The following is a 22,497-nucleotide window of genomic DNA, read 5'->3' on the forward strand; positions in this document are numbered from 1 at the left end:
ATATGTGAGTACAGTAGGGATTCTAACATAAACACAGTCTGTGTTTTTCCTTAAAGTTTTGAGTAGTTGAGAATACAGGCAGGCAAATGTATAAATTACAATTTAGTGTAATTAGCACCTTAAAAGTTTCATAAACAAGTTTGGAGAGAGCACAGAGGAAGGAGCAATTAGTAGCCCAGGGAAGCTGGGAAAGACCTCACAGAAGGGGCACGTTTAGTTTGGTCTTGAAAAAAATGAGTAAGAATTTTCCATGTGGAGGGTACAGGAAAGCATTCCTGCAACGGAAATGTCTTGTAATTCTCCTAAACATCCCAAATGGAGTCTTCATACATGGAAATAATGATTTGATGCATCTAGAAGAATTACTGACTGTGACCTTTTTTTTTAAAAGAAAGATAGTGAGGAGAACCTAGCTCTAAAATGTACCAAACTGAATTATGCATATTATCAAAGAAGTTCAAAAATTGGTATAAGACTAGACAAAAAGCTAAGTGAACTAATGAAATGAATCTAGAAACCTGAGTATGAATATGAATTAGGATATAGCAAAGCATTTTGGAGCAGCAAGGAAAAAGATTAAATAATAACTATCGTTGATAACTTTTGGAAAAAAATAAGAAGTTAGGTCCCTACATAAAACATTAAAACATAATTTTCTTATAGAATATAAATTCTTTTTTATTTTGTAATGGTAGAAGACTTTGTAAGCAGGCCTAAATAGTAAAATACACAAGTAAACTGGAAAAATATTTTTACGTATCATTTCTTAATCTTTATAGAATTTACATTAATCAATAAGGAAAGTTGAAATCCTCTATAGAAAAAAGAGCAGTGTACACAAGCAGGATTTCAGAAAGTAGAAATTCAAAAGGAAGAATACCATGTAAAAAGATGCCCACTCTCCATAAAATTAAAAATAAAATACAGTGCCATTTTTGTTTAGCAGATTGGTATACTTGATTGATTCTTCCCAGTGATAATGAGGGTATTAAAAAAATGAATACTGTCTTATACTGCTGATAGAAGGGTAATTTGGGGGCATTTTAGGAGGGGAAGAACTATCTAAAACCTTAAAAGGGGCATAAACTTTGAGAGTTTTACTTATAAGAGATTATCCTAGTGATATAATTAAACTTCATATTATTTATGATAGTTGCTAGAAGTTGGACAAACCTAATTTCACCAGTAAGAGATTGATCGAATAAATGTGGTACCTCTACGTAACTGAGAAAACAATATTAAATGGCCTATTCAGTGGGACATTGACATGATATGTCTGTGATAGAGTACCCAGCAACCAAGTCTGCTTCTCCACTTACAACTTCTGTGACCTTGGTCAAGTTACTGCACTTTTCTGTGTTCCTCTTTTTCTCACTTGTAAAAAAGAAAATACAGTAGTATTGAGTTTGTGGTATTGGGAAGATTAACTAAATTGTTAGGTGTAAAATGTAGAACAATACCAGGCACTTGGTAAGTACTATGACCTACATTTTGGCTGCTATTATTTTATTATTGAGGAAAAAGTTAAATATCAAGCTCTGTAAGACCATTTATATTTTTCTTAAAGTTTCTTTATGTAGAAAATATTAGTAACATTTATATAAATAATATTCAGGATGATTATTACAAGTGATTTTTATTTACTCTTTTATGCTTTTTTATGAGTTCAGAATTTTATAATAATCGTGTGCTAGAAAATGGTAATTTTTTTCACTTTAAAAACTAATGCACAAATAATTCTTCCTAATGGGTAGTTTTGGGGTTATGAAATGATTTGTATATGGAATAGGTATAGTTAAGTTTTTAATTCTTCTATTTCTTTTTGTCATACAGCTGAATTCCATGGCCTTTGTAGTAGTGGAGTAGGTATCACTGTGGATGGAAGAGGTAACTCTAGTTAATCTCTATTTTATAATAATTATATGACATAATTGTATAGATTTATAATTATAATATTAATATGATTATATTTAATATGAAAATGTAATATTATAAAATAATAAGATTATCTCCTAGAGCAGTGGTTATAAGCTAGATGATATTAAGTGATACGTAGATGCACATTTTCATCTTGGATAAATATTTATCTGTTAAATATACATTGTTAAAAATGTCACTAACAAACTACCCTCCTGATTTCATGCAATCATTGCTTAAGAATAGATGTGACATTTAAGTTAAAAAAAAAAAAAGAGTGAGTCAATTTTATGAGAAAATATTAAGTACTGGTGCAGATAGGGTTAGAAAAATAAATAGTATTCAAGAGATATTGGATATGGATCAAGTTTGAGATATACTGGCTGAAATAATTTGTTAAGACTATGTATACCTAAGAATAATAAAATGTTTCTCTCCAAGTAAAGAAGTAAGATTCACTAAAATTTTTCTTGCTTTCAATTTTGTATTATGGTTAACAAAACTCCAGTATGGAATCTTGAACACTTAAGTACATATGTGTTTATAATTTTCAAATTCTTTTATATTTTAGTATACATATAGATTCATTTATACATTAATAAAATGGGTGTTATTAATCTTCTATATCTATGAATATGTATATATAAGAAGAGTATATATATAACCATATATATATATGTATTCTTCTACCCTTGTGTTTGAGAAGGCTTTAGTCAAGTTATAGATGGTAGGCAGTAATGTTGAATCTTTATAATAAACATCTAAACCAGAGTAAAAAGTAAACTTTTACAAGGATGTTTTTCCCAAGTATAAAATGAAAGACATTTCCAAAGTATTTAAGGTCTTCCAAATTATTGAAAACAATAGCATCAAAATTTGAGCTTGGTGACCAAAATTTGATTTTGGGCTTACTCTTTCATTATATTCCCTGACAATATAGCCTCTCCAGCAGAGCCAGTCACTATTGGAAACTACTTGATCATTCATACAAGCACATCAGTGCACAAGTTCCACTTCCCCTCGGTGATACAGTAGTAGTAGTCATGTTCGTGGCTCGTTATAAAATATCATGTTCTGAAGCATCCACATTTAAAGTGTCCTCTCCGTTAATTTCACATATCAGCAATGAAAAACACTAAATATTACTTGACCACAGAAAAAGTAATAAAATAGAAATATCCTGTACCTTTGGGGACCATAAAATTATGTGGGCCACCCTAATAAATCCCTGTCCTTTAATTATATAGGTATAATATCTATCAAATTAAGTTTTCCTTTGGATTTTGAGCCAACTGCCTTTAAATTGTCTTTATTAATTTTAATTTTATTAATTTTATCATAAATGCTGGCATATTTCATGATTTAACTCTTTGAATTTCTGCCAGCTTCTTTCATTTTTCTTTTGATTTACCAGTGAAGTGTCCTATGTCTCTCAGTTTTATTTTCTTACTCCTTGTTTTCAGTTCCTTTTCCTTTCTGAAAGGCAGGCAAATTGTGAGTTTGCAGAGTTAAACACTTCATATGTTGAATGGTCTTTATTAGACCTGCATTTATCAATAAACAATAACGTGTAGGAGCATTAAACTTTCAAAATTTAATGCAGATATCAATGAGTGTGCTTTGGATCCTGATATATGTGCCAATGGGATTTGTGAAAACTTACGTGGTAGTTACCGTTGTAATTGCAACAGTGGCTATGAACCAGATGCCTCTGGAAGAAACTGTATTGGTAAGTTATTTGTTATATTTATGCAAGAACCTTTCATATAGTTTAATCCCATGGATTATACTAGCAGTAAAAACACAAATAAATGATTAAAACTAAAAACCAGACAGTTTTTCTTGTTTTCTTCGTATTATACATTGATAGGAAAATATCAGAATCAAACAAATTTTGTTACATAGTAACAAACTTCTTGGTGGTACCTATTTGTTTTTAAAATATTCTTTTCCCAAATTAACATACTCAGTTATTAGCCTGTTGTTTTCCTGAATGTACCTTAATCCTGTAATTTTTTTACTAAGAATTTGACTTCAAAAATTAACAGGTCGGTATGGATAAAAGTAAGTCAAGAAAATAAAGTGTTACAGGTTGAGAGAATTTTGACTTCATAAACAAACAACCAGTTGCCACAATATACCTAAACATGACAACTAAGACAAAGGTATTTCCTTTTCTAATTATAAGAGAATGATTGACGAAACTCAAGTATGTAATTTATGTTTAACAAAAGGAAGAGGAGGAGGATGAAAAGGTTTGACAGTCTTTTATTGTTTTCTATTAGTGCAAGATTTTCCCACAAAGCATTTAGGTGGACTTTTATAAAATAAATGTTACTCAATCCGTCATTGTGCATGATAGTTTTACAACTATTCACTGATGGCTTTTACAACCAAGTGTTAATGATTATGATTAGGAAAGGAACAGATTTTTCTGTGTTTCTGGTAGTGGCTTTTATTATTGAACATATTTGTTTGATTTGGAGTTGAAGACATACATACTGATGGATGTAAAAGCTCTATTTATATTATGTGCTATAATAGTACCAAGCAAAGATTATTGACCATTTCTAACAATATGTAAACTATGCCAGCTTTTACTCTCCAGAAGTGAAGTCCAAACTTCCCCTTTTTACATGGATACCAGTCATGTGGTTAGGTGAATCACAACCTACCCTAACAACCTCTTTATAACTTGATTATTTCTATAAAAATCCTATTTTCAAATAAAGTCACATTCTGAGATACCGGGTTTTAGGATTTCACCATATCTTTTTTAAAGGACACAGTTCAATCCATAGCTTAGAAAAATGGGTTAAAAAATTGTGATGCAGGCTAAGCGCAGTGGCTCACTCCTGTAATCCTAGTACTTTGGGAGGCTGAGGTGGGCAGCTCACCTGAGGGTAGGGGTAGACCAGCCTGGCCAACATAGTGAAACCCCCCTCTAGTAAAAATACAAAAATTAACCGGGCATGGTGGCACGTGCCTGTAATCTCAGCACCCAGAGGCTGAAGCAGGAGAATCACTGTAACCCGGGATGTGGAGGCTGCAGTGAGTGGAGATCATGCCACTGCACTCCAGCCGGGGTGACAGATCAAGATTCCATCTCAAAAAAAAAAGAAAAAAGAAAAGAGAAAAGAAAAGGAAGGGAAGGGAAGAGAGAGTAGAGAAAGAAAGCAAGCCAGCAAGAAAGAAAATTGTGATACAGTCACAATTTGTACACATATTAGACTATTATGGGAAAAGCTATGGTAGTCCAGTGCCTAAAATATAATGTTAATTTTTAAAGTATCAAGATTCACAGTTGGAGCAAAAACAAGATCAAGAAGGGAAAATATCAGATAATACACAAAAGAATATTATCAGTGATGATGGAATTACAGATGTTTTTCTGATCTGTTTTCAAAATCTCCACAGTATCAGTATATTATTTAATAAGGGAAAATTATTATTTGCAAGACTAGAAATGTAACTTTAAGTAAAAGAGCTCTTCACTCTAAACTACAGTGTTTATTGCTTTTTGTCACTACACTTGCAAAAATGGAAGGATAGGAAGGTTAAAATGTGAGGCCAGGTGCGGTAGCTTATGCCTGTAATCCCTGCACTTTGGGAGGACAAGCTGGGAGAATCGCCTGAGGCCAGAAGTTCCAGAACAACCTGGGCAACATAGTGAGATACCATCTCTAAAAAAAATTATTTTAAGTTGGCCAGGCATGGTGGCACATGCCTGTAGTCTCAGCTACTTTTGGAAGGCTGTGACAGGAGGATTGCTTAAGCCAAAAAGTTCAAAGCTTCAGCGAGCTGTGATTGCACCACTGCACTACAACCAGGGCAACAGAGTGAGATCCTGTCTCAAAAACAAACAAAAAACTCATTGTGAGCTGCTTAAACTGGAGGTTTAGATGATATTCTCTAGGCTGTTCTGGACTGCTAAAAGAGTATGCAAAATACATCATTTTCATTAATAACTAGCTTTCTGAGATAAAAACATAATGGAAAAAGATTAATGAATATCTTTTTTTTAAACTACTGTTTAATGCATTTTTTAACCATCTGGGACATGAAGACATAAGGCATTCTTTTGAAAAATTTTAATCATAAAAAATGCCTTCTGTTACTTTTATTATACATAAGCAAGTATACAGGCAAATGAATTTAACCTTTTGATATATTTTATGAATGCTTTAAAAATGTATCTAATATATCATTACAGGAATAAAAGCAAGTGAAGTAGAGATGTGCCTTTCCAAACTAGCACATACTTTCCAGGGATTTAAAAGCATCTTAAAATTAGCCACTAGCATAAGAATATCCCATTTGAATAAGACTAAATATATTTTGCTTAGGATGAAGAGTGTGCTGTGATACAGACTATGTCACAGAGAAGAAAGAGGGAAATAAAACAAATAACAAAATTAAACATTGCTGCCCACTATAATACATGCTTAAATATGTGTATCTCCTGTATTCCAATGGTTGCTTTCAGACATCGATGAATGTTTAGTAAACAGACTACTTTGTGATAACGGATTGTGCCGAAACACGCCAGGAAGTTACAGCTGTACGTGCCCACCAGGGTATGTGTTCAGGACCGAGACAGAGACCTGTGAAGGTAAGAGCTGTCTTCCTTGCCTTATTCGTGAATAGTGAGTACCTGGAGTTGTATAAACATCAATTACAGTGATGAAGCAATGTAGTGAAAGGAATATTGTTTGAATATTTTATTTTATAATCTCGTTTAGCTAATCTGTCAGTTTTTGAAATAGTAAGGACCTAACACAGTTTACAAACACCATCAATTTTGTTCCACTCAGACAAAATATCAACACACATTTGGAACAAACATTTTAAAGTGGATAAAAAAGAAACCAACTGAAAGAAGCCAGATTGTTTTACTTGCTGAAATAGAATGTCAGATAGTTGTTTACTGTGTTTTCCCCTTTTCAGAACCACGCTGATCCATTAATGTAGGAACCTGAATTATAATGGAAAAGTTAACTCTTAGATGAAATGATTGATATACCCAAGAGGTTGGCCCACAAAATATTTGAGGTCTAAGTAAAAATGATAACTTTAATGTGTTTTTAGTCTAAGAGAATTGTCCTTTCCATTTGATAATTTAAAAGTTGTCATTTGGGTTTGTAGACCATAAACTAGTGTTTAAAAGCTTCTTTGTTTTCTTCTAATCACATATTTTTGCAGTGAAAGTTACTTAAATGAGTTAAATGGTTAGAGAAGTCTTCATTTTCAGTGAGATCCTGGCTAAGCAGTGAGTACACTGAATTATGGTTTTGTATCTTGATCAAAGTACTGTATATTTCAGAAAAATCTGTGGTATGAATACTAGTCATTGTTCCTGTTTAAATCTCACTGTGTGGGCCTACAGAAGGGTCGCATAACAGTCTCAAATCCAAAAGTTACTACTTTGGAATAGTAACTTTTAAGAAAAGATTTCATCTTTGATGATTGTGGAATAGCCCCCTCCCTTTTTTTTTTTTAATCTGTTAAAGTATTTGTTTTTTTCATGGTGCCACAGCCAAGAAAACTGCCATAGTAATATTATTGAAAAAGATGTTAACATTCTCTCTTCATCTTACTGTTTAACTTCAAAGCATTCTTGTGAACAGAAACCAGTTAGGACTATAGAACAAGATGTCAAAACACAAATGACTCTGCTGAAGTCAATGAAATGCAATTACAAAGTGCAGTGCTAACTTTGAATTGAATCGGAGGGGCCACTAGAAAACAATAATTAGCCTAAAGAAAAAAAAAAAAAGAAAACTTCAGCATAAAATCCCCTTTTTCTAAACTTACTTCTGGTGACAGTTTCCCCTGTTGTCCAACATCTTTGCAGGAACTCCTCAAAGAGGAGTGCTCATTCCATTCCCACTGAAAATACTTGAAGGTTCGTCTTCTCCGTAGATGAGAAGGGGACACACTTAAGAGTTTGGAATATCTTTCAATAGGTTATGAGAGCCCTCTTTTTAAACCAGCTCAGGCTTCTCAAATGTATTCAACTACGGAGTCTCTATTTTCTAGATCCCACTCCCATCTCTAACACCAATTCTTCAAAATGCTCTGAGAAACGTACTTTATGAAAAAGTATCCTAGCCATATTTCCTCTATGATTTCTTTGGAAAGATAGAAGAAGAGATTTTAAAGGTTTTTGTTTTTCCTGATTTTCTACACTTCCTTCCTACAGTCTTTTTTCAGTTTTGTCTGTTGTCTGTTGTCTGTTGGAGGATAAGCTTCCGTTAAATCTCAGGAAACTTAGAAAGCAAGAGCAGGGTGGGACGTCATCTTGATTTAACTAGGAAACTGATGATTTTTAGAACTGGTTTCCCTGTCTAGGAAAATACTTTCTGGTGCTATCGTGTCTCTCACATGATTTAGTTCCTAATGCGGAACTAAATGGATAGTGTCTGGTTCTATTTGCTATGTACACTGAATTATCAATGATTATTTATGGACCAGTAAGATAGAGTACAAAGGTTCTGAGAGTTGAAATACCAAAGAAGTTAAAATCAGAGACTCTCCTGCTTACAGGAACAGTTAAGAAGAGTAGGAGCTGGTGGTGTTTAATAATGTAACATAAGGTGATTATGTAAATATTAAGGCACTTTCATACCAAATTAGGCAACAGTGAGTGTTAGAAAGAGTAATCTTCACTTATTATAAGCATACTTATTCTTAAGCTGAGAGATTTATTTAATGAAAAAACAATTTTATGTCTGTCATTCATAGGAAAGAAGTTCATGTTATGTAAATAGAGAAGAAATGATAGACAACTCTTTTGGCTCCAGCCTTATGACATTGAAGGAAATAAAAATGATTTATCATGGGAAAACTAACCAAATAACTGTTATTTCTACACTTTCTTCCCACTGTTATTTGCATTTCATTAAGAGTTTTGCAAAGAATAGACTTGAAGGCTACTAATCTCTTTTTCCGTTGAGTTGCTTTCTTATTTCTACCGTTGCATTCAAACAGTAAATGTTTCTGTCTGAAGCAGTTCTCTTCATTCTCTTCTTTCTGAATTAATTTCCAAAGACTAGACAGGGAATTATTAGCAGATTCATTGCAAATCTTAGCTTTTTCTTGTGTATTTGTCTTGTGCACTGATTTTGTCATTCATGTTTTCAACAGACTATTTTAAATATATAACAAATAGCACTAATAATAGAGTAAAGTTCTTCTGTATTTCAGATTGAAGTTACAGAAACTTTGTTTCTTTTTTTGTTTGAGCTCTGAGAGTCTGTGAAAGTTAAAATTTTTACAGCAAGCACTGTGGTTTAGATTGTGTTTCCAGTGACATAACTAGTTAAATGTAAACCAGATGTGCTTTGAAGTTTATTTCCAGGAATGTACAGTGAACTGTTTCAATTCCTGGTTCCATGACATTTATAACATAACAACATATTATTTAAAGGAAAACTAAATAGTTGATATTTGTAGTTGTCAGTGCATATGTTTATAGTTTCTGAATTCATAATTGCTTAATTTAAAATAGAGATTTTAAAAACACACAGTATTGAAATTCTTCTTTTTTCAGGCTTCTTACAAATGAAATTAATAGATTTATATGTGGTATATCCTTAGATTAGTTATCTGCTTCTTTTATGGTTAACTGGTTTCTTTTTTACATTGTGTTTTTATGAAAGAGTTTTTATACTCTGGGATTGATGTTTTCATTAGAAATCTGTGCTATATTTACAAAATCTCTTCTTTTATTTTTAAGAGGTTTTCTCACTATTAACAACCTGAAAGCAAAATACATTCATATTTCTTCAAACAATTTATATATCAAGAATTAAATTAGCACCTGGATATTCCTTCAGTAGTGTTGAAGTAACAAAGTTTTTCACATTGATTTTTAAATTTGCATGTGAAGTCCACTGACAAAAAAAATCAACTGTGAGTCTCGCTCTTTCAGGATTAAAGTCTTCTAGCTATTTGTTTACATGCTTTCCTCAGTAAACTGCTTTATAATAAATTCAAAGAAATATTTAGAGAAAGAAGAAGTATTCTTGTGAACTTAAAAACCCCAGTGTTTGATATAAAATGCCTTGAGAACTATTGACCTGTTTCAGATAATTAACTTAGTAAAGAAAACTGTGTGCCACTTCTTAAAAGTGTACCACTTTAGAAGTGGTTGAATTTACACTGAAAATGTCTTCGATTTTGTTCATAGTACTTTACCTGAAGCTTGTGTTTCTTTCTCATTGACTCATGTGTTAAACTATTTCACATTACAGGCTTGAATTTTCTCTAATCACCACTTGAGAACATAGGCATAGGGCAGTTCTGCTTACTTCTGACCATCAACAGGAATTGTTTATATTATATGATTTCACGTATATTGAATTACATTTGATTTGAATATTTCATTCAGATCAAATTAATGATTGTAGAGGCCTATTTAAAGCAATTATTTCTACTTGATCAAGTTTTCTAATTTTTATTTTACCACCATTAGTTGTATTAAAAAATAACTAAGCAAACTAAACATGTAAATGTGAAGAACTAAAGACAGAGAAGGTGGATAGGGACTAGAGGAGAGTTATGTACCCACCATGAATGTTTCAGTCCTTATTTTCTGATTCGTACCCAAGAGCTTGGAATTAAAGCAGCATTGTGATATTTTGCTTCCAAGATGGACTTTTTAAGTTTTTCAGAGCCCCATTAAACCATAAATGATCAAAGCAATCCACCTTTGTTTGTGCACAGGATGTTGCTCCTGGAATTACATCTTATTATGTGGGGGAAAAAATCCAATTTATGTAAAGTTGTGATGACGTATTGAAAAAGCATGTAACTGAACTCTTTCCCAATAGGCTGATCGCTGTGGTCCTACTGAGTTCCCAGTCCTATAGATGTGTATCCACAATGTAAAATGCATGCCTCCATTCCCCATTCACTTTATGCTTCATAGATCCATATTAAAATTACCAGAGCCAAGTTTACCAGACATTCTGGCATTGCATGGCTTGTTGGAATAATATTTTCCAGAAACACATGGCAGTTCTAACAGAATCTTTTCCTTCTGGATTGTAGATATAAATGAATGTGAAAGCAACCCATGTGTCAATGGGGCCTGCAGAAACAACCTTGGATCTTTCAATTGTGAATGTTCGCCCGGCAGCAAACTCAGCTCCACAGGATTGATCTGTATTGGTAAGATTCATACACAATACTGATGCTTCAATTTCACTGCTAAGATCAGCACAGATCTCAGGCCTTACTACAGATAAAAACAGAATATGATTCCAAAAAGAATTACGCATTACATTAGTTGTTTTTACTCAGTATCAACATAGAGGTAAAACATAATAGCATTAATTAGGCAGCCTATTCAATTTTTGTTAGATTCTAGAAATCTTCCTTTCATATAAGTAGATATATTATGCTATAACTTATAATCATTTCCATACCACACACATATGCATATCCGTTACCCTAAAAATGCCTTAGGCAGCAATATAATCAAATCTCCACTGCATACTTTTTTTATAAACAAACTTCGATGGCAAACAAAAAATGTGATGAAATTTGGATTCAGTTAACAGGACAAGAATTTGAAGCTTTTAAACACATAGAGGGAATTTATTATTTTTTCTTTTTTTCCATCAATCATAAACTTTTGGGCTTCAAGGAAGAGAAGATAACTGTTTTCTTGCTTTTGGAATTCTCTAGGGGAAATTATTCTAAAACATCTAAACTAGCATCTTTCAATATGTCTCAAAACATTTAAAGTCAGTTCTTGATAATGACATAGGATGTATATTAAAGAAGATTGATCTGTTACTGCAAGGAATAATCCAGCATGTAAAAGGGAACAAAACTGTCCCAGTAGTTTTTCCGTACTTCCAGCATCTGTGGTTCCATTCACTAGGCCTACACAGTTCACATCATTAGCTAGTATCCACCTTTAAGGGGAACTAAATATATATTCCAAATAGGAAGATATTTCAGTTTTACATAGTGCCAAGTTAACTGGCAGTTTTTATTATCTAGCCAAAATGAATCTTTAGTTTCATATTTGTCAAAGACAATAGTTTTTTCAGTAGTATGTCTGATGTTAACCATATTTAGCTGGATGCTAGAGTATCTGTTTGTTACGTAAAGACAAATGACCAAGTCCAAAATTATCAATGAAAACCTTCTCTTTGGAAACACCAGCTCCTCGTTTCCCAATGAGGTACAGCTGGTGAAATTTGAGCCTTGTTCAGCTCTCCATATTAGGAAATAGACTGCCATCTGCCTGGGGCATTACTTTTTTTCTTATAGAATTCCGGGCTGGGTTGGTAGGGGGGCCAGCGGGGTGTGTGGGTTGGATGCAGTAAAGCAGAAATATTTTTGCTAAGCCACAATTTCCAATTGAGATGGAGTCATTTTATTATGCAAAGGAAATGAATTCAGCATTAATCAATTAATGTCTCAGAAAACTAAATCTGCATGCCACTTGAGCATCAAAGATACTTCGTTTTTGCCTCATCATGTAGACTTCCATTATTTTGGCCTTTTGCCCTTATATTTATTAACCAAAGAAGAACAAAGACTTTTTACCCCCAAGTCTTTATGTCATTCTTCCAATTGCCAACAACTAACTACCACCATATTTTTCTCAGTCAATGTATTGTGTGCTTTCATTTATTATGATTAAATTTGAATAGCCCAGTGTAGAGCTGCTCAAAAGGCAATTTCCCTAATATTTTTAAATTTTAGACATTATTTTATGTACTTTTTTATTAAAAAGAGAATTCTAGTTGCAAAAGAAAATAACAAATAGTAAAATATACACAGGAAAAGTCAGGAATGTATAATAGGACTGTCAGTGGCTCTCATCAGTGGTTAGTCTGCAACTTTCTCTTCCACAGGGTCCAGGTCATTACATTTTGAAATTTCATGATATGATTACTGATTTAAAATTACATTAGATTATATATGAGTTAGTTGAATACTATGAATATTTAAGGATTTAGAATCTATTTTTCAAGCTTTCTAAATATAAATTAATCTTAAACTGTTCTGCAAACTGCTTAAGAAGACTATGGTATTCTGCTTGAATATGGTTAAATGTAATAGAACCATGCATTTGATTAATCTTTCATGCATTATACTGCTGTGGTTTGATGGTTCTATGTAATCCAGACCAGTTTCCCTCATCTTTGGCTTGGGTCTGCACTCTGTCTTCAACTTGCGTGGACATATGGCTGTGACCACTCTGCTGTCAAATCCAATGGTCTATTCTCATTCCTCACCTTAGATTATTAGCAGTATTTGTCACAGTTCATTACTCACTCTTTCTAGAGAAATTTTGCATTTTTGGCTTCCCAGGCACAACTCTCTTCTCCTTTGACTTTTATGGCTCATTTTCTCTTTCCTTTACTGAGTCCTCCCTATCCTCCTAACCTTTAACCTGAAGTGTTCCGCCAGTCTGTCTTTGGACCTCTGTTTGTCTTTCTACACTCATCCTCAAGAGCCTCTGTGTTGAGTCTCACATGTGTCACTCTAGTTGATAATGGAATTCTAGGCCTCAACCTTGCCACCGATTCCAGATTTGTGTTTCCAACTGTCTGTACAGTGTCTCCACTTGGATGGCTCATCAGTATCTCAAATTCCCATGTCTGAAACCAAATTCCTGTGTACTGGCTTGAACCCGAGTCTCCCAGGAACATTTCCATCTCGGCAGATGGCAAATCCGTTCTTCTAGCTGCCACCCCTCAAAAGCTTGGCAGCATCCTTGATGTCTTTTTCTCAAGCTGCACGTGGAAGTCATCAGCAAACCTATTGATTGCACTGAAGTTTATCCACATTTCATCCCCTTCTCACCATCACCACACCAACCCCCAATCCAAGTCACCATCATTTCTCTTCGTAATTACTGCTGTAGCCTCTACCTTAGCTTCTTTTCCCCATACTCTAGTCAGTTCTCCACATAGTCACCAGGCAACCCTTTTAAAACATAAATCAGAGCATATCATTCTTTGTCCAGGAACCCTGTCTAGGAAAACCTTGGCTTCTCATTTCATTCAGTAAAAGCTCAAGTCCTAGCCGAAGCCTGTACTCTCCTCATGATCTTGCCCCTGCTCTGCCTCCCGCCCCCTCAGCCTGAACCAGACTGGCCTACTTCCAGCTCCTGCATCAGACACATGCCCACCTGAAGTCCACTGATCTATCTGGCAGGAATGTTTTTCACTCAGATTTGCAGGGTTCTCCTTATGTCTGTATTCAGATGCCACATTGTAAGTCATGATTTCTCTGACCATCCTAGATAAAATAACAGTTTTTCTCCTGTTTCTACCCTCAAGCTAATTACCCTGCTTTATTTTTTGAGAGTTCTTAACTAACTCCTGACTATCTACATTTGTATCTCAGTTGTGTATGAGTATGGGGGCAGGGGTGGGTATACACACACAACAGTGGGTCAGTGGGGAGAGAGGGAGGGAGGATGGAGGAAAGGAATTGGGGAGAGAGAGAAGAGAAGGATGAGCCTGGAGGGGAGTGCAGGGGGCTATAGTGGATTTGTAGCTTTTCAAGTGTTGATGCAGCACCAGCCTAAAGAATCACAGTGCTACAGAGTGAGGGCTCTGCAGTCAGACTGCATGGGCTTGAATCTTGATGCTGACACTCTACTAGTTGGGTGACCTTGCGTAAATTGGTTGACCTCTGTGTGCCTAAATTTTCTCATCTGCAAATTGTACATAATTCACAGGGTTGTTTTAATGAGTAAATAAATACATAACAAAGCCTTCCAGTTCCTGTCACTGTCTTGATAAATCTTAGCAATAACTGTTGTTTATCTTACTTAAAATGATGACAACCAAGGTGATAAATCAGATTAGTCCGGATCAGTAAAAGATCATTTAAATACACAGTAGCCTTACACAAGCATCTCTGTTTCCTCTGTTCTATGGAATTTACAGGTGTAAATCTATAACAAGCCTGTAGTTTGAGACCTGACACAAATGGTTCTCTGCAGTTTTATCCAAACCGAACATTTCAGCCAGAGTGAAAAAACAAAGTGACTGTCTAACTCTTTTTCACACCTTTGCCCCATAACTTTTTATTCAGTACAGGAGAGAATTGTTTTGTTTCAACCTCTGTCTTGGTGTTTAGGTTGTTGGTAACTTCCTGTGTTTCCTAGGGAATGAGAAATTACTATTTCTCCCGTCATAGGCCCATTACATTTTAATTGTAATTCCCTTTCTGTGTTTATGGGGGATTTTTTTGTTGTTTTTGTTGTTGAATTTAGAAGTAAAAACTTTTTTTTTTTTTGGAAGATAGGGTCTCACTCTGTTGCCCAGGCTGGAATACAGTGACACGATCTCATTGCAGCCTCTGCCTACCGGGCTCAGGCAATCCTCCCACCTCAGCTTCCTGAGTAGCTGGGACTACAGGCATGTGCCATCACTCCCAGCTAATTTTTGTATTTTTTGTAGAGACAAAGTTTCACCATGTTGCCCAGGCTGGTCTTGAACTCCTGGACTCAAGCGATCCACCTGCCTTGGCCTCCCAAAGTGCTGGGGTTATAGTCATGAGCCACTGTGTCCAGCCAGAAGTAAATTTTATCTGTACATATTATTATTAAAATTAATTTTCAAATAAATACTGTAGGAATACACTTATTCTTTGTTTTCTTCCAACTCTTAGTGCCACAATATGCTATTGAGGTTTTAGTAGAGTGTTTTCCACATCACCCACATCAGAATTACCTGAGGAGTTTGTCAAAATTCAGATTCCTGGGCTGCACACCTGGAAACTTATGAATTGGCATTTTAACAAGCGCCTTGGTAATATTATGCACACTTAACTGAGAGCCACTGCTCTACAAGGAAAACATGACATATGATTTGTTTTAGCCAGTTAGTATTTGCCATATCAGCTTTGTCTGGATTCCTTATCACTGCTTCAAAATCAGTTAACAGTCATTTATTATTTGTTCATTTGAAAAACTTTTCATTGTGCCACCAAACATATACTAACCATTCATTATTCCCTTTAATCCACATACAATAAACATTTTAAAGTGCATAACATTTCACTGGGTACTCTACCATGCAAAAGGAAGAACTTAAATTTGATGTGGAGTCAGTCTAAAATGTTAGGAATGGTTATCTCTAGAGGATTTCAGGTGATTTTTACATCTCCCCCATACTTCTCTATTTCTTCAAATTGTTTACCATAAGTATGATTTACTTTTTGAACTAGAGATAAATCTACACACACACACACATTTTTTAAATGCCTGAAATAAAATACATCAGATATTAGCCCTAGGAATGCATTAGTGGGGGTTTTGTAAGTGTTTATTCCTTCTTTGTTTTATAGGGGTTTTTTTCTTTTAAATTATTCATCAAATGATTATCAGTTGGAGAAATACTGGCCTCTGTATAACAGAACATACATTGTGTGTGATTATTTAGTAGGGACTTAAGGGAGAAGGAGATTGAAGGATTTTATACGATAAAATCTTAAATATCAAAGCATTTGTCATTAAGGATAAATCTTATGAATACTTTTCACACAAGTAATGGTCTTATCATGTTGTTATAGTATGTTAAAAAAGAAGAAGGGTGGGGCGCAGTGGCTCATGCCTGTAATCCTAACACTTTGGGCGGCCGAAATGGAAGGATTGCTAGAGGCCTGGAGTTCAAGACCAGACCAACATGGGCAAAATGGCAATGCTCTGTGTTTCTGAGTACCAGCATAAAATCTTGGACAGCTCCCCTTAGAATATCAATAGATATAATTATATTAATTACTATATTGTGAGAGATATATAGTACATATTACATATATGTAATAAACCATATTTGAATGCAGGTACATGAAAGTGTTTTCAAAGGATATGCTATTAAAAGTGTTTTTTCGGTTTTTTTTTTTGACAAAGTTTCACTCTTGTTGCCCGGGTTGGAGCACAATGGCACTATCTCGGGTCACTGCAACCTCCGCTTCCCAGGTTCAAGCGATTCTCCTGCCTCAGCCTCCTGAGTAGCTGGAATTACAGACGCCTGCTACCACGCCCGGCTAATTTTTATGTATTTAGTAGAAACGGGGTTTCACCATGTTGACCAGGCTGGTCTTGAACTTCTGACCTCAGGTGATTCACCCGTCTCGGCCTCCCAAAGTGTTGGGATTACAGGCGTGAGCCACTGCACCCAGCCCCGCTATTAAAAACTTTTAAAGTATCTTTTTTTTTTTTTCTGGTGGAGATGGGGTTTCGCTATTTTCCCAGGCTGGTCTTGAACTCCTGGGCTCAAGTGATCCTTCTGCCTCAGCCTCCCAAAGTGCTGGGATTACAGGCGTGAGCCACTTTGCCTGGCCCTTCTTTTTTAGAATACTTTAACAAATGTCTTTTCATATACACAGCTGAATTCTATTTTCATCAGAGGTAAGAGCTCCCCAACCTTTCCTGTTCTTTTTCAGACAGCCTGAAGGGGACCTGTTGGCTCAATATCCAGGACAGCCGCTGTGAGGTGAATATTAATGGAGCCACTCTGAAATCTGAATGCTGTGCCACCCTCGGAGCCGCCTGGGGGAGCCCCTGTGAGCGGTGTGAACTAGGTAGGAGCCTGACTGGGGGGCTTCTCGGCTTCTCCTTGGAAAGCTTCTCCTGCCGCTAGGACACATCTTTCACTATGAAGTTCCTTAGTGAAGAAGACCTGAGATCATTTACCTTTGCTAAAATGTTATCTTTGCTGGCTAATGTTTTTTACCTCTTAAAATGTGTATTTGGTTTATCCTGGCTCATAAGCAGCCCTTCTAAATATTTTATTCATGGAAGGGAATCAGCTAGAATCTGCTAGATGACTGTATCCTCCAGTATCCTTGTTTGTGTGTTGGCTGTTTTCCTCAAATCTTTTGTTTACTTTTTTTTTTTTGAGACGGACTCTCGCTCTGTCACCAGGCTGGAGTGCGGTGGCGTGACCTCGGCTCACTGCAACTTCCACCTCCCGGGTTCAAGCGATTCTCCTACCTCAGCCTCCCGAGTAGCTGGGACTAAAGATGCCCGCCACCACGCCCGGCTAATTTTTGTATTTTTAGTAGAGATGGGGTTTCACCATGTTGGCCAGACTGATCTCCAACTCCTGACCTCAAGTAATCCACCCATCTCGGCCTCCCAAAGTGCTGGGATTACAGACGTGAGCCACTGCGCCTGACCTGTTTACTTTTAACTCAGTTGTCAATGTGACAACAAAAAGAAATTGTAGGAAAAATTATGAGAATATCAATACAGGTCAATACTGATGGAGGTACCACAGAAAGTCATGTGCCCTACTGAATGAAGTGGGGACAGTGATGTCCTTGGACCCTAAGACCCCGCCTTGCAGTTTGTATTTAGTTCCATTTTGATTCCGTTATATTTCTTCTTGAGCATAACATGGTTGTGTTTTATTCTATAATGAAGTAAAATTTGTCCTGTTGTTCTTACAGATACAGCTTGCCCAAGAGGGCTTGCCAGGATTAAAGGTGTTACATGTGAAGGTGAGTGTATCCTTCCTTGGAAGATACTATACGTCTTTAGAGCAGTACATAAAATTAACATTCACTCTCAAACTTTGGAGATGTTTATCATTTTCAGAAACCTTGACATTTCAATAAAAATACTCAATGTAATCAACAAATGCTTTAGCATAATTCTCTTAGGAAACAGCTTAGAGTTTCCCATTTCTCCTCTTTATGGAGTTGTGTAAATTTCATGAATACATCACTAGACTTTAAGCCCAGAACAGCTGGCAAAGGCACCTGTTTGGGCTGTGTTTCATGGACAGGCAAGGCTGTGGTAATTTTCATACCTGGTGCCTAGGAAAGCGGGTGACTGGGTTGTGGAATATTTCTGTTTAACTCAAGTAGTAATCCCCATTGTGTTGAATGTGGATTGAAAATGCTATACATGAAGTAGGACCACACCTGCTTTTTCTGTTTGTAACATCTTTATTCCTCTGCTGGCTCCATTTCCCTGCAGATGTTAATGAGTGTGAGGTGTTCCCTGGCGTTTGTCCAAATGGACGCTGTGTCAACAGTAAGGGATCTTTTCATTGCGAGTGCCCTGAAGGCCTTACGTTGGATGGGACCGGCCGTGTGTGTTTGGGTAAGATTCACGCCCTCATGTATTCCATGTATAAAACAAGCCATGAATTTCCTTCTTTAAGCAGTGGCTAGTCCAACACCACAGAGTTTGTACTTGAGAAAACTTACTTTAAATGAGATATTTAGGGGGAAATCACTAGAGGCTGTTTTAAAAGTGAATGTATTTAAGTGAAATTGTTTCTGTTTCATGCCAAAAGTTGGTACTGCTCAAAAATCTATCTCAAAATCTTCCATTTCTTTAACCAGATAATTTAGGCAGGTTCAGTCTTTCACACTGAGTTAATAAGAGTAAGAATAGGTTGAACGCAGAAGGAAAGTTGGAGACGAGGATTTTAAAAGTTTACATTTGTCAGCTCATTGCAGCTACACCCTGAATACAATGGGGAAAGTCATCTGCAAAGATATGTTGCTTCTGCTTAAAAACATTCACTAATCTTGGTCCTTCCTTTACTGCTATTAGAGTTTACGTTTTCTTAATACTTTATTTTTTAAAGATCTGTAGTGATGATTCTCTTTCTTTCAATATAGTATTATAGGAATGGTGATTTGACCTTTTTCTTTATTAGTGTCATGGTTGACTGAACTTGAATTTCATGATTGAAAAATACATTTCTATTAATTTTCATTGTATGTAACAATAATTTTTCATTTACCTAGAGATTTTTTTTCCCCAATAAGCTATGGAACAGTAAATTTTTAGTTTATAAAAGAACTTTACATAGATTTGTGTTTGAAATTTAGGCATGTAGACAAAACATAAATAATAGTGATGTTATATGCAATGATCTTTAAAGTATTTAAATATCTCAGTGATGTTTAAAATTTACTGGTAAGAAAAAAGTTTGCAATACCATACAGTTTAGTTATTATAATTAAAACAGATTTCATTTTTAACTGAATTTTGATAGCACATTTAAATCTGGGTTGAAAGCATCACTGTAAAATCATACAAAATTATTTAGAAAACATAATATCCAAAGTACAAAAATAAAGAAAAATTCTTTCAGATTTTTAAGTATTTTAAAAATTATCTTTAAGTGATCTACGATGTTTAGAAATAAGTATCATTTGAAAATGACAAAATATTCCCCCAAAACTATCAAAATTTTTAAAAAAGAAAATGACAAAGTAATAATATGAATACAATCAGATGACTAATGAAATCAAGTTATCTTCTATAACAAAATGCTGTAATATATGAAGATATATCGCTGATTATAAATTATTATTAGGCAAAATAAATTTTCAATAACATTTTTCAAAATTATGACTGGGAGTGTACTTTGGGAGGCTGAGACAGGTTGATCACCTGAGATCAGGCTTTCGAGATCAGCCTGGCCAACATGGGGAAACCCCGTCTCTACTAAAAATATAAAAATTAGCTGGGCATGCTGGTTCATGCCTGTAATCCCAGCTACTCGAGGGACTGAAGCAGGAGAATCGCTTGAACCTGGGAGGCGGAGGTTGCAGTGAGCCGAGGTCGCGCCACTGCACTCCAGCCTGGGCAACGGAGTAAGGCTCCGTCTCAGAGAAAAAAGAAAAAAAAAATTAAAGCATTTTTAAATATTCTAAGATAATATATTGGATTCTTCCTCCTTGTACTTTGCTTAAATGCTTTTGTCACTGCTTAAATTATGCTATATTAATTAATTCTGTCTGAGGATGTGAGAAAGTTTCAGGAAGCAACTGGCACAGGAAAATGTAAAGTATTCTGAGAACTGAAGTTGTGGTAAATGCTTTGATAGAACCTCGTGTGAATCAGGCATCCCAAACTCAGATGCTTACAGGAGCCAAGCATGTAATATATCAGTGAGTGAAGCGACAACAGGGAGCAGTGGGGACTGCAGCAAACTGCGGAGAACATGGACCATCCAGAGGTTTCCAAATTGATATTTTAATTTCCATGCAAGGACAATCGCAGCATTGATAGGCCTTATTGTGGCCGATGTGCTGACTTTTAATTCCTGATATAAATATTCATAGAGTTCTCAGTAGTGTGCTGACTTTTAATTCCTGATATTAACATTTATAGAGGTCTCAGTATTAAAGAAAGGATTACTCTTCCTGGCTTTTGTAAGTTTTTACATGTATAGTTTAAATGCCTTTCCCCTCTCACCCCAGTTTATTCCAATAAGCTTTGAAATGGTACATTTTTAGTTTGTCTTGGGCTTCTTGAGCAGGTTCCTTCAGTAACCTCACAGTGTGACTCAGGCCAGGGTTCTTCGGCCAACTGTACTTATATAAGACTTTCACATCTTGGAAAGATTCTTTCTTACCTGCTGACATTATGGGACGGAGCCAGCTATAAGGAGACTAGCCCCTCAGAGCCCTGTGATAATGAGACTCTGGATTACTATCACACCTCACACTGGCAAAGCATGTGGCTTTTTGGTTTGTGTTAATGTAGATATATAAGACAGAATCGCCATCTGTGGATATCTATATTCAGTCTGCTGAATCAAAATAAAAATTTACCACAGTTATTTTTTCTTTAAAAATAGGACTTTTTCTCAAGTACCTAGGATTACAGGCGCCCGGCACCATGCCCAGCTAATTTTTGTATTTTTAGTAGAGACGGGGTTTTGCCGTGTTGGCCAGGCTCGTCTAGAACTCCTGACCTCAGGTGATCCAGCTGCCTCAGTCTCCCAAAGTGCTGAAATTATAGGCATGAGCCACCATGCCACGCCCAGTCTGGGTAATGGAACGAGACTCCAACTCAAAAAAAAAAAAAAAAAATAGGACTTTTTATTTCCAGTATTCAGAAATGTAACTCTGTGAAACTTTAGGCTAAAGACAGTTGCTAAAGTTGATGTTACCTTTGGTTTAGAAGTTGAAAGAATCAGTATTGACAGTAACTAAAGTAGTAAACATTAATTTTTATGTGTACATTTCCATCAGGGATCTCCTTCCTCTGTTAAACAGTTTTCAGCCTCTGGAAAGGATTTAATGTCTTAAAATGTTCTTATCAAAGAAATGTTATTTGATTAAGGAAATTTTTCCAAACTCATTATCCATATTTGTAATTAAACAGCCAAGTGCTTTAGTATGATTTGAAAATAAATCTATTTGCTAACAGATGAACATGTTATTTATAGACCATGCTGGTCTACTTTACTTTTAGATGTAGGAACTGTTTATAGATATTCTAAGGTCCTGGCTAGCACAGGCTAAGCACTGAAATGCTGGTCTGTTTTGAAGTTGGAGGGAAAATGTGACATTTAAATAAATAATTGACCCCTTAAAAAGGAAAATTCACATAATCCAGGGAAAAACCATGATGCAAAAGGTAAATTTGGCAGGAGAAAAAAAAAACAAAAAAAAACCTTAAATGCAATAATATTATAACACTTCTTTCTTTTGTAGTGATTTTAATAGTTGTAACAAATTGGCAAATAGATTATAGCCGATCATTTACTGTTTATGAACAGGATCTGACAGGGCTGCTTAAAAGGCACTTGAAGCAATTCTCTGAACGGGAAGAAGTAT

At 35.4% G+C, this 22,497-nt stretch overlaps 2 protein-coding genes across 2 annotated transcripts in view; one reads left to right on the plus strand and one right to left on the minus strand.

The window, feature by feature from the left end:
• ISOC1 (isochorismatase domain containing 1) overlaps positions 1 to 22,497 on the minus strand; it is a 1,173,170-nt gene that overhangs the window by 732,915 nt on the left and 417,758 nt on the right. The window lies entirely within an intron of this gene.
• Positions 1 to 22,497, plus strand: part of FBN2 (fibrillin 2) — a 270,516-nt gene that overhangs the window by 164,924 nt on the left and 83,095 nt on the right. The window contains exons 17-23 of the mRNA XM_050795748.1: positions 1,834 to 1,887; positions 3,521 to 3,646; positions 6,404 to 6,529; positions 10,972 to 11,091; positions 17,347 to 17,484; positions 18,355 to 18,405; positions 18,887 to 19,012. Coding sequence (XP_050651705.1) covers positions 1,834 to 1,887; positions 3,521 to 3,646; positions 6,404 to 6,529; positions 10,972 to 11,091; positions 17,347 to 17,484; positions 18,355 to 18,405; positions 18,887 to 19,012 — 741 coding nt within the window. The remainder of the gene's footprint in view (positions 1 to 1,833; positions 1,888 to 3,520; positions 3,647 to 6,403; positions 6,530 to 10,971; positions 11,092 to 17,346; positions 17,485 to 18,354; positions 18,406 to 18,886; positions 19,013 to 22,497) is intronic.

Source organism: Macaca thibetana, chromosome 6 (genome assembly GCF_024542745.1).
Source record: "Macaca thibetana thibetana isolate TM-01 chromosome 6, ASM2454274v1, whole genome shotgun sequence".
NCBI classification, from domain to species: Eukaryota; Metazoa; Chordata; class Mammalia; order Primates; family Cercopithecidae; genus Macaca; species Macaca thibetana.